The sequence below is a fragment of the Suricata suricatta genome, chromosome 3, assembly GCF_006229205.1.
Source record: "Suricata suricatta isolate VVHF042 chromosome 3, meerkat_22Aug2017_6uvM2_HiC, whole genome shotgun sequence".
NCBI lineage: Eukaryota > Metazoa > Chordata > Mammalia > Carnivora > Herpestidae > Suricata > Suricata suricatta.
This window is the reverse complement of record NC_043702.1, coordinates 150,011,141-150,022,534: the sequence shown is the minus strand read 5'-3', so window position 1 is coordinate 150,022,534 and position 11,394 is coordinate 150,011,141. Positions and strand designations below refer to the sequence as shown.

The 11,394-nt window shown below is 54.3% G+C and overlaps 1 protein-coding gene across 1 annotated transcript in view; it reads left to right on the top strand.

Annotated features, from left to right (window-relative positions):
- Window positions 1-11,394, top strand: part of PIK3C2B (phosphatidylinositol-4-phosphate 3-kinase catalytic subunit type 2 beta) — a 65,441-nt gene that overhangs the window by 28,483 nt on the left and 25,564 nt on the right. The window contains exons 6-13 of the mRNA XM_029933391.1: window positions 490-579; window positions 2,701-2,812; window positions 2,959-3,038; window positions 3,420-3,483; window positions 5,185-5,331; window positions 5,871-5,904; window positions 6,789-6,984; window positions 8,044-8,166. Coding sequence (XP_029789251.1) covers window positions 490-579; window positions 2,701-2,812; window positions 2,959-3,038; window positions 3,420-3,483; window positions 5,185-5,331; window positions 5,871-5,904; window positions 6,789-6,984; window positions 8,044-8,166 — 846 coding nt within the window. The remainder of the gene's footprint in view (window positions 1-489; window positions 580-2,700; window positions 2,813-2,958; window positions 3,039-3,419; window positions 3,484-5,184; window positions 5,332-5,870; window positions 5,905-6,788; window positions 6,985-8,043; window positions 8,167-11,394) is intronic.

Here is an 11,394-nt window from a genome sequence, read left to right as displayed (position 1 = left end):
GCTCCTGAGCCAAGTCTGCTTCGGAAAGAGCTTGGAGCTGGTTGCAGGCAAAGACTAGGTCGTATCTGCTTGCAGACATCTATGCGTGCAGAGATGCGTGTGGGGGGCTACTTCGCCTAGATTGTGTGGCGTCTTTACAGTAGATGCAGGACTGGGCAGCAGGGCGCTTGTGGAACCTGGGGGAGAAATTACAGTTGCTTCCTCTCTGCCTTGCCACTGCCAACAAGCCTTTCCCCCTTGGCATGTGCAGCTGGCTGTCCTGTCACCAGAGGCTCGCCTCCAGCTCCTCTCCATCCAGTGCCCTCTGCAGCAGGCGGCCTCCCTGGAAAGTCTGATGTGGACCAGCTGCAGCTGTTCCCCCATCCCACTGCCTGGGGCTCTGGGTGCCTGGGCTGGGGGGGAGGGTGTGCCCCCCCTCAGGTGCTGCAAGCTGTAACCTCAGCCAGAAGGCAGCAGATAGGGAAAACAGAGATCTGCTCTCCACCCCAGGCTTCCAGCTGCGCACTGTCCACTACCCCCAGCCGCTTGGAGAAAGCAGGCCTCGGCAGCGGTGGGAAGGGAGAGGCCAGTGTGTCAGTTGTTAGTGTCACCACTTGCACGCTCGCTCTCTTTCCGACACCCAGGTGTAGATGCAAGGATGCTTGACAGGGGCTAGAGCAGTTCTTGGCTGGCTTCTCCTACCTTGAGGATACAGTGGGAGCTTTCTGGAAACCTGAGAGAAAGCAGGGGCAGGGCCCTGCAAGGCGCAACTCCAGGAGCACTGTTTGAGTGCTTTCCATGTGCACTTGCTTTTCCTAGAAGAATAAGAAGGGGCCCCAGACTCAGGGTCTCCCGGCAGAGAGCACCCCAGGCACTGTCGTAAGGGAACAGGAGACATGATGGGTCACACTGATATGGCTGGTTTGGGTTCTAGCTTGCCACCTACTAGTTGTAAGACCCTGATCCTCAATTTCTTCCCTAAAATGTACTAAGGATTGAGTGTGACAATGACCCAAGGAGCAGGAAAGCACCAGCCCAAAGATAGGAAAGCATGAGGATCCAGATCAGCTGCGTACTCTCATTTCCCTTGCGGTTCACCCAGTCCTTCAGCCCTCAGGGCTGAAGCTGGTAGATAAGCTGTGACGTTCTGACTTCTTGCCAAGACCTAGCTGGGGTGTTCAGCCTGAGGTGCAACTGCATAGGTGGTCCTGGTCACGCCCCTCTCACTCTAACTTGAATGTATACAGCGGAAGGCCTTCCACAGAGAAGGTCAGTCAAGTTCCCAGGGGACCCAAGTGTCCTTGACTCTTGGTCCAGGAGAGCCCCCCTCCCCCCAGCTGCCCTTTTCCACTGAGGTTCATCTCTTCTCCACCCAACAGAAAAGTCTAGAAGACTCTGGGCAGAAGACACTGCCTTGGGTGGGGGTGAAGACCCTCTGGGGGGTTCCAGAAAGTCGCTGTCTCCCAAGGAAGCCCTGTGGTTTCCTACACTTGCCAGCAGGGCCTGATGTAAAGGGGGCGTGGTGGGTCCAGGATGCAGGCTGCTCTCAGATAAGAACCTTGAGACAGTCCCAGGGGAGGGCTGGGTTTCCTGCCACCTCCCCCATCCCCAACCACACTCTTCCTTCCTCCAAGGGCACTCCCTCTAGACCTGTCCCCTGCCCCGCCTCTCCACCCCCAGGGTTTAGCCTTGGCTCAGCCTTGGCAGGTTGGGGCTGGATCTGAGTTTTGGGTTCTCAGGCTGTGGAGAACCCTTAAGTCCTAGCTGGACCCAGACTGGTCTGCCAGGCAGGCACTCTTTAGGCTTCTGCACGTACTCCTCCCCTTCGCTCCTCTCCTCTCCCCTCCATTTCTGGCCTAGATTCCCACCTCTGCTGAGGAAGGAAGTCCCTTTCCGGCTTCTGTTACCCAGCTGCTGGGACCCGGCCCAGGCCTGCAGTGCTGGCCTGCAGGACAGACTCACTCTGCCCCTTCTCCTGGGTTTCCTTTCAGACTACTGTGTGATTTGGGAGGGAGGAAAAGGCTGGGTCATGGAAGGACTCCCTAGGCTGCCTCTGAAGCGGGTAGACAGGGGCTCACGTGGTGTTGCTTCAGCAGGGAATGGCCTGCAGGTAGGTGTTTATCAGGAAGCCTGCAGAGATTGTGGTGTTGTTCACAGTCAAGCAGGACCCATGGAGGAAGGGGAGAAGCAGTCTTCTTTGGGTTTGGGAATAACAGACCTGGAGTCTAGGTGGGTTTATTTGGTTGGCCTTAGCACCCCAGTCACTGATGGTAGCGGGTGGGGGACTTAGGACCACAGTGTGGGGAGAGTGTTGATCAGTGAGCCCCACGCCTGAGCAGAGGTGACATCCACAGTGGCCTGTATACCAAAGCCAAGAGAATGGGGCTTAATCACTGCTTCTCACCTCACCGAGAAGTCTCTGTTCCCCACTCCTTCCAGAAGGTCCCACCCCTGGAGTGATCAGTGATGATGATCCAGGTAATAAATGCCTAAGAAAATCATTGTTTGTACAGACCAAGGTTAAGTGTATTAGTTGGCTTTTTTTTTTTTCCAGACCTCTGTTTCTTTCCCTGAGCTCTGCTATGACATTTTCCAGGAACCCAAGTAGTACCCTTCACTACCTGCTCCCTCCTATTTCGCTCTCCCCCAAAGCCAGGGTAGGCATCTCCCTTCCCACTGCGTCCCCAAGGTGCTAATGGTCTTGTTCCTCTGTCCCACCAGCAAGCATGCCCTGGGCAGCCACGAGTACATTCAGTACTGCCGCAAGTTTGACATTGACATTCGGCTGCAGCTGATGGAGCAGAAAGCTGTACGCAGTGACCTGGCCCGGACGGTTCGTGTGGGAGAGTGGCGGACAGCTGCACAGCGGGGTGGTGGAAGGGGCAGGAGGTGATGCGGAACCGTCAGTGGGAGTAGGGGAGGAGCTCTGGGTAGAGGACAGGGTACCACTCCTCTCTGAATAGGCCACTTTTTACATAGGTGAATGATGACCAGAGCCCCTCCACCTTGAACTACCTCGTCCATCTGCAAGAGAGGCCAGTCAAACAGACCATCAGCAGGTGAGAGTGGATGCCATCTTGGGTGTGGGCTAAGCAGGAACTGTGAAGGGATCCTAACAGATAACCTTGCTTGCCTTTCTACCAGGGCCAGGGGCTCTTAAGGTGTCAGGGATGAGAACCAAGAGTATTGTAGAAGAACCCCACTCTAGGGTGTGTTACATCTTGACCCTCTGGTACTTTGCCATCTTCCTCAGGTGAGGGGTGGCGAAGCAGAAGGGGGTCGTTCAGGCTTCACAAGACCTATGGAAAGAGTGGGATCCCCTTTAAACTAAAATAAGTCTGTATCCTGAGTTGTGGGAAGGGAGGGAGAGAATAGGTCTCCCAGTACACAGGGTCTGTCCTGACCTCTCCTGTGACTTTTCCCTGTCCCCAACTCCCCAGGCAGGCCCTGAGTCTTCTGTTCGATACCTACCACAATGAGGTGGATGCTTTCCTGCTGGCTGATGTGAGTATAAGTCCCAGGACTGGCCCAGCTGCCCAGAGCTCCTCCCCTCCTTTCCCAAAGTCCTCCCGGGTTCGGCCAGCCCTAATGGGATCTGGAACAGACACTGAAAATCTAGCAGCGGGGCACTTCTTGCCATTCCCCCAGCCCCCTGGGCAAACCAAGGCTGCTGGCCACTGGGCAGCTAGCAAGTGTGTTCAGAGGGGTTCTGCTGCCCCGGAGAAATAGGTCAAGAACCATGCCCTGATCCCTGTCTCTGGACTAGCACCTCCAAAACTAAGGGCTTAGAGTTGTCAGCTGCTGTACTTGAATGTGCACCGGAGCCGGCTTCCTGGGAGCAATGCTTAGGAACTTCGGATTTGAGACATTTCTGATGTGGCTGGGGTCACAGGTAGAAAACTGTCAGGAGGTGAAAAGTCCCAAAGGTAGGGGAGGGCCAGGATTCTCCTCACTTGGATTCACATGGAGTTTTAACCCTTAAAATCCCAAGAACAAACATTTGCCCCAAATGTCATGGAGGTCAGAAACAATGAAACAAAACTAAGCTAAACTAAAAATGGATAATGATCTTCTAAACCAATCCTTGTCTCATTGATCCAGTTAATAGTGGCCATTGGACTCTTCGTCTGGGGGAGTTGAGCATTATATCTAGCTCAAATATCTACCCACCACCAGAATCCCTTCTCTATCAGCCTCTGTTCAAACATTTACTGTGATGAGGGGGAAGGTTTCTGAACAGCTTTTGTGTACTAGTCTGGCTTTATGTTAGTGGCCGCTATGGGGAGAGAAGCCTAAGGATCATCTTATCCTTCAAGGAGTTTGCGTTCCTGCTAGAAAAATGGAATAGTGGGGCACCTGGGTGGCTCAGTCGGGTAGGCATCCGAGTTCGGGTCACGATCTCACGGACTGTGAGTTCGAGCCCCAAGTTGGGCTTGCTGCTATTAGCGCACAGCCTGATTGGATCCTTTATCCCCACCTCTCTCTGCTCCCCCCCTGCACTCGAGGGCTCTATCTCTCTCCCTCTCTCTCTCAAAAATAAATAAACCTTTATAAACATGTAAAGCTATTGGTAGACAGAACAAGGTGGTAATGAGTTCATCAAGGGCTCTTGGAGAGTGACAGGAGGACCAAGCAGGGAGGGCTCTGAGAAGGAGGCTGATTTTCGCTGGTCCATGATTGAACTTAAGCCGGTCATCAGGGCAGGACCGGTGAGGGGCTTCCCAGTGAGGAGACTGCAGGAGCCCAGGTGCAGAAAGGAGCGAGGGGCGTGGCCTGTCTGTGGCACTGAGATGAGATCCCCCTAGAAGCTCTAGGTGATAGCATGAGACATAGGCCGTGGAGGCAACACCTGAATATACTCTCTGGCTTCCTTGCTATTCCCTATGGACTAGTTTTATTACAGCTGCATGGCTCTGGGGGATGTGTTTGTGTTCTGTGTTTGTACAGTAGCTGCCAGAGGGAGTCTGGGAATATTAGGAGGTTCGGGGAGGGTGGCTGAAGAACGGGGAGCATGGGCGTGGCTCATTTAATTCAACAGGATTGATTGTTCGAGAACACCGGATGTTTAAAAATAAAGCATGGGAGTCCACTAGTTACTCTTGAGGGTCATGAATCCCACTCCTCCCAACCCATTCCCCTCAAACTCTGTGGGTGCTGGAGGCTGAGAGTGCTCGCCTGGCAGCCTCACTGGGCCGCCTCCCACAGGGGGACTTCCCGCTGAAGGCCGACAGGGTGGTCCAGTCCGTCAAGGCCATCTGCAACGCCCTAGCCGCTGTGGAGACTCCTGAGATCACCAACGCTCTCAACCAGCTGCCCCCCTGCCCCTCCCGCATGCAGCCTAAAATTCAGAAGGTAACGGGGCCCAGAGCATGGGGAAGGGGGAGAGCAGTATTCCCAAGTAGCTAGGCGATTAGGCGTCTTCTTACTACAAAGGTCTTCTCTCCATCTCCGTCTTCCATGTTTGTGGGTGAGCCACAAGAGTTCTTGTATCCCCTCTTCCTGGGGATGAGGGTGGGCTGGGGTCTGCCCCTGGGATTAACTGCCTGCAAAGGGTTTATTCATAATCACTGCCTGGCACTTTGCATACCTGCCGGGTGCAAAGCCCAAACCTTCCCACGACTGCCCAGCGGGGGGGCCCTGTGAACTGGAGTGGAGCGGCCTGAGGGTTGGAGCGTCTCCTTTGGGTGGATTTTTATCCTGGGTCTGGCTCACTCTGTCCATCACATGGCTCTGGTACAAACCATGAGGCTGTCTGCCCCGGGGAGACTCAGCTCCTCAAATTACAGTCCAGTCTGGTCCAGATGAGCACAGCCATTGAAAAGCCCTTCTTCCAGCTGTGCCGGAAAAGGCCACAGCCCTGAAGCTCCCCTCCCTCTCCTTTTCCCCAATAGGATCCCACCGTCTTGGCTGTGAGGGAAAACCGAGGTAGGGGAACTACATTCTCTGTCTTTATTCAGTAGGGGCAGCTGAAAACGAGTCTCTGCCCAGATTCCTTTTTCTCCCTTGGTTCCCCTGTGTGTGTGTGTGTGTGTGTGTGTGTGTGTGTGTGTGTGTGTATGTGTGTTTTCCAGCTGGAGAGCGCATTTCTTTCCACAAGATGTTTTCTCCTTAGTTTTACAAGTTATTCGTGTGGTGTCCCTGGGAGATGGTGGTGGGGTCGCGTACCGGGAGGGTAGGATGGCCAGGCTAAGTTAGCCCTGGGCTCCAGATGAGAAAACTCTCACTTGGCTTGGTTGCCATTATTCTCTAGGAGGCTCCTAACCCTTGTGTTTCTAACTCTGAATGGGCCTGAGGAGGGGAGGTGGGGGGCGGAGAAGGTGATAAGGAATTTTTCACTAGGAGTGGGTCTTTTAAGCAGGACTTTACAAAGCCTCTATCTCTGGGATTCTTGGTCGATGATTCCCCCAGTCTTTTGGATTTCTTGAACTAATAATGGGCCCCCCAAAGCACTATTCTGCGGACCAACATAGAAATTGTTAGCTTTTATTTTGCCAAGCAACGACTTGAAAAGCTGTCGACAATTTTCATTCCCGCTATTTCCCAAAAGAAAGGACATTGAACACAAAATAAGTAGCAGTAGGTAAAAATAAGGAGAATGTTTAAAAATAAGTATCACTTTAAGGAGATGCTCCTGCTTTCCCCTGCCCCTCATTTCACCACGGATGGGTGAACCTTGTCAGGGCTGTTAGAAACCGACTGGCATTTGGGGGCCACTGTCTTGGGGTATGCCATCCTAGCCAGTGCCATGGCAACAAGACAGGGCTTGTGGAGGCCTCCTGACCTTTCCTTCTGACCCCTTCCTTTCACAGAGAAGGTCGTGGAGGCTCTGACAGCTGCCATCTTGGATCTGGTGGAGCTGTACTGTAGCACTTTCAATGCCGACTTCCAGACGGCGGTGCCCGGGAGCCGCAAGCACGATCTGGTCCAGGAGGCTTGCCATTTCACCGGGCCCCTGGCCTTCACCGTCTATGCCACCCACCGCATCCCCATCACTTGGGCTACCAGGTGAGCCCAGGGCTGGATGGCCTGGCTTTGACTTGCAGGTGGCGTCTCCGGGCTGAGCTGTGTGCCTCCAGAGTTTATGATTTGTGGCACAGAGATGCACGTCGGCTGAGATGAGCCACGTGCCTGAGGGCAGGGGGTGGGGTGTGGGGGGTGGATTGGGACATCCTAAGGAGAGCCAGAAGGTACCCTCTACCTCCCGCTGGGAGGCTGGGAGATGAGAAGACCAAGCCCTCTCAGTGCTGGTTGGGGCTGGTTGTATCGGCATCCCTGCCCCCCACCGATCCAAGGCCAGCTGATAGAGACACTGCGACAGATGGTCGCTTCCCAGATCGAATGCATGCCCCAAGGCCAATGACTGCACTCCCTTGCAGAAGCACAATGGGAGGGGGTGGGGAGGTGGGAGATGACCCTTTGTGGGGAGTTCCCTAGGCCTGTAGGGGTGGGTGGAGGGGGATGTTCATTTGGTAATCCTCTGCTCCTCTGCCAGGTCCCCAGCATCCAGGGCCTGGGGGAAAAGGCATTTGGCTCCACCCCCACCCTTTCCGGACCCCCCTCCCTCTCCCTTCCCCCTCTCTCTTTATTCCTCACTTAATGTATTCCTCTGGGCGATTGGCGGAGAACAAAGGAGGCAGCCTGGGAAACCAGGGCCTTCTCTGACCTCTTCTGTCAGGCACCTGTCATGAGCCACAGGGACCCCCATGTGTTGGCATTCACTTCGGCATATGTCGATTTCATCCCCTACCCTTGTCACCTGCGCATGCGCTTCTGTACGCGGACGCCCCACGGCTGCGTCTGCCTGCAAGGAGATAGGCTGCTCCACTCTTCCCCTTAATGAAGGGAGGAAAACCCTGCACGCAGCGTGGAGCCTGAAGCCGGCTGGAGGAACCCAGATCCGAGTTGCTTCCCCCAAGCACACTTTCGCAAATCCAATTTGCCTGTCCTGTCCCGTGACCCCAGAGGCCAGGGAGGAGCTTTAGCAGGAGAAATGGAACTTAGCGGAGGCCCGGTGACTTAGATGGGGTTTGGGAGCTGAGTGTCCTTGCTCTCTTTCTGTTGCAGCTATGAAGATTTCTACCTCTCCTGCTCCCTCAGCCATGGCGGGAGGGAACTGTGCAGCCCCCTGCACACGCGAAGGGCTCACTTCTCCAAGTACCTCTTCCACCTCATCATCTGGGACCAGCAGTAAGCCCGCCCCCACCCCCTCCCGGACCCCAGAGCCGGGACCTTTGCAGACCCACACAGCCTCCAGCATGCCCGCTCCCCAGACCCCTGCATTAGCTCCATCACTATCCCTACCCAAACAAGTCTGTCAGCCTTTCCTGTCTCTACTTCCCTAACCTTTCTTTTTCTTTTAATGTTTTATTTATTTTTGAGAGAGAAGGCATAAGTGGGAGAGGGGCGGGAGTGGGGTGGGTGGACAGAAGATTCCAAGTAGGCCCATGTGTGGGGCTTGAACTCACCAACTAGGATCATGAGACCTGAGCGACTTCCTGCACTTAACCGACTGAACCACTCAGGTGCCCCCTACTTCCTTAATCTTTAAATGGGGACACATACCATTTCTACCTCCCAAGTTGTTATGAAACTCCAATGAGAAGTATCCACGAGGACTCTCTGTAAACCGTAAAGGACCATACACAAGTTAGTAGCTTTAATAATAACTGGTTGTCTTGCCCTCGCCTCCCTTAAAAGGTTTAATTAGTCTGAGGGTTTCTCATCCTCTTCCTTCTTCCTAGAGTTTTTTTTTTTAGTCTGGAGAGAGGGGCCTGTGCTTTCTTCCTCCTAGATAGGAAAGAGAAGGCTGTCTAGAGGAAAGACTAATGCGCTGGGAGCCACAGGAATAAATCTCTATTTCTAGCTCTGTCTAGACCTATGTTCCCTTTCACTTCTCTGTGTCTCAAACTGTAAAGTGGGGACATGTGTCTAATTCAGAGGTGGTTGTGGCATTGAAATGAGATAGATTATATATATAAATATGAAACCACAAGCACAGGATAGTATTAATCAGCATTCACTAACAATAATTTGCTATTGGGACCATAGGCGTCAGCCAAGCAAAGCAAGAAGGAAATGGAGGGGAGCGTGCCTTGAATGGTGCACTGTGGGAGTTTGGCTTCCCTGTGCCTCTTCCATGCTGTGCCCTGTCCCACCCGCCCGCCGGCTGTCAGAAAGCCGCTTAGTTGCTGCCCTCCAGCTTCACTTCCCCAGACTGACTGTGTCTGAATACTTATTTGCCGAGCAGAACTGGAACTTCAGTGTTTGGAGTGCAGATTAGAGACTGAACAGGGTCCTTCGGGAGGCCAAGGTTGCCAAAATAGGTCTATGGAGAGCCTGTGCAAAGCCTGGGAGAGGACGCTTATTATACAGGTGGACAGCTGGGGAGGCAGACCCTTTCTTCTGTCTTCACACGTGTGGAATTTATAGAGCAATAAAGCTATAAATAAAGCTTTAATCAAACACCCGCCAGGACAGGAGAGACTCCTTGGAGGCAAGGGATGGCTGCCTTAAATGGCTTTGGAGTTTCACCATCTGCTTCCCATCCTCTGGCCTCAATTACCACCGCTGCCAAGAAGTTGTGCTGTATAGTGCTCCGGTCCGGGCAGACCCCACAAAATTGCCCTTACACCCAGGAGTGGAGGCATCCTGGCCTGCCTGACCTCTGCCTGCCTACTTGGTGGGCCTCTTTCCGCTCCTTGTCTTCGATTCAGCCTCCAAGCCCAAAGGGCTGGTCCCTGCCTACAGCCTTTTCCTCTCAGCACTCCCCATCCTCGTGCCCCACAGACTCTTCGCACTTTCGCGGTCAAGAGCAAGGCACCTGGGAGAAGATGCTACAGCATAGGGTTCAAAGCAGAGGCGTGGGCGCACTCACCCTTTTTTACTGTAGGTGGAAACTTGGGCATAATAGAGTTCACCTGACAGGGCTGTTTGAGACCCTGTAGGACATTGCACGTCAGGCGTGTGGCAAAGTACCTAGCATGTGATAAAAGCTTTCTTTCATCTCTGTTGTCATTTTTGTAGCTGGGGGAACCTTCTCAGTTCCTGTTTCCCTGTTCCAAGTGACTGACACAGTGACTGATACACAGAGCTCTCTGTGCATTAGGACCCTATTTGCACGGCCCAGTTCCAGTGCAGAAGCCTCAGCGTCACATAGCAAAAAACACACCATGTAGACACCCGTCACACAAGTGAGGCTGTGTTCCCCTCGCCACTGACGAGGAGACAGGTGCAGAGGTATAAGTATTTCCAAGGTTGCGAGTGGCAAACGCAGGACTGCCCCTGGCACATCCCAGGAGCCCTTCCTGGAGGAGGCAGCCTGTGTCATGTTGAGGAATGGCTGCAGAGGGAAGGAGAGGGCTTTCACAGGCAGGGAGGAGGTTTGGGTTGCTGTCTGTACTGGTTATCCTGACCCACCCCAGATGACGGTTCGGGAGAGGTCTGGGAAGGCTAGGCAGACCCAAACACTGAGAAGCAGGGCACTCCAGCAGGTTCTAGGGCTCATGGCTTCAGTTTCTTCACTCCCCTTTGCCTCCAGATGCAAACCTGGAAGCCTCTTCTCGGCTGACGAGATGGGGATCGGAACCAGCCCCCTCTCTGCTTTGCTGTGGGGTCAGCTGACTGTCCTGAAGCAGCAGTACAGGGATCAGCTAACTCTCAAAATAGGCCTAGCAGTCGCACTCTGCCCCCCCCCCCCCCCAGCCAAGCCTGGCCTGGCATCGCTGCTGGCTGCTGGCGGGGCCCTAATAATAGCTGCGGGCCCCCAAGTACAGGCAGCTGGGGCAGAGCAGGGCTCGGCCAGTGTCTGGCGGGCGGGAGGGAGTGCCTCACTTAGGTGGAGGTTTTCCTGCGGGAGTGAGGGATAGCAGTGGAGGGAGACTGCTTGATCAGGAAACTTCGAGCCTTGGGGTTGGCCGCCCTGCCTCTGTGCCCTCTGGCTGGCCGGGAGGGTGTGACAGTGTGGACTTTGGCCCAGGGACAGCTTCCCCAAAAGGTAATGTGGGTCCTCCCTCGCTTTCGACAGCTTCCCTCCTCTCTCTATCTGACTCCACCCTGGCTCCTTATCCTGAACTTGGAGGGAGTGGCTGGGCATGATTCCGGGGCCACCCCGGAGAGAGCACTTCTGGACTTGGGTAGTGGCAGGGCTTATGAGTCTTAGTTCTTATCTCTGGCCACTTTGCTTCTTCTGCCCCAGGGACTTTGGGACTCTGCCCCTTTGGCTTTGAACATGTTTTGGGGTGAGAACAAACCATCTGGTGCCCTGGGGGTTGGGAGAAGAGGGGACAGGATTGGACAGACAGGTGGGAGGACTGCCGGGAGGAGGGTGACCCAAAGGCAAAGAACATGCTGCTGCTACTTCCTGGTTGCTTTCAGCCTGGTGGGGTGGGGGAGGGATGAGGATTGTTCCGTTCAAAA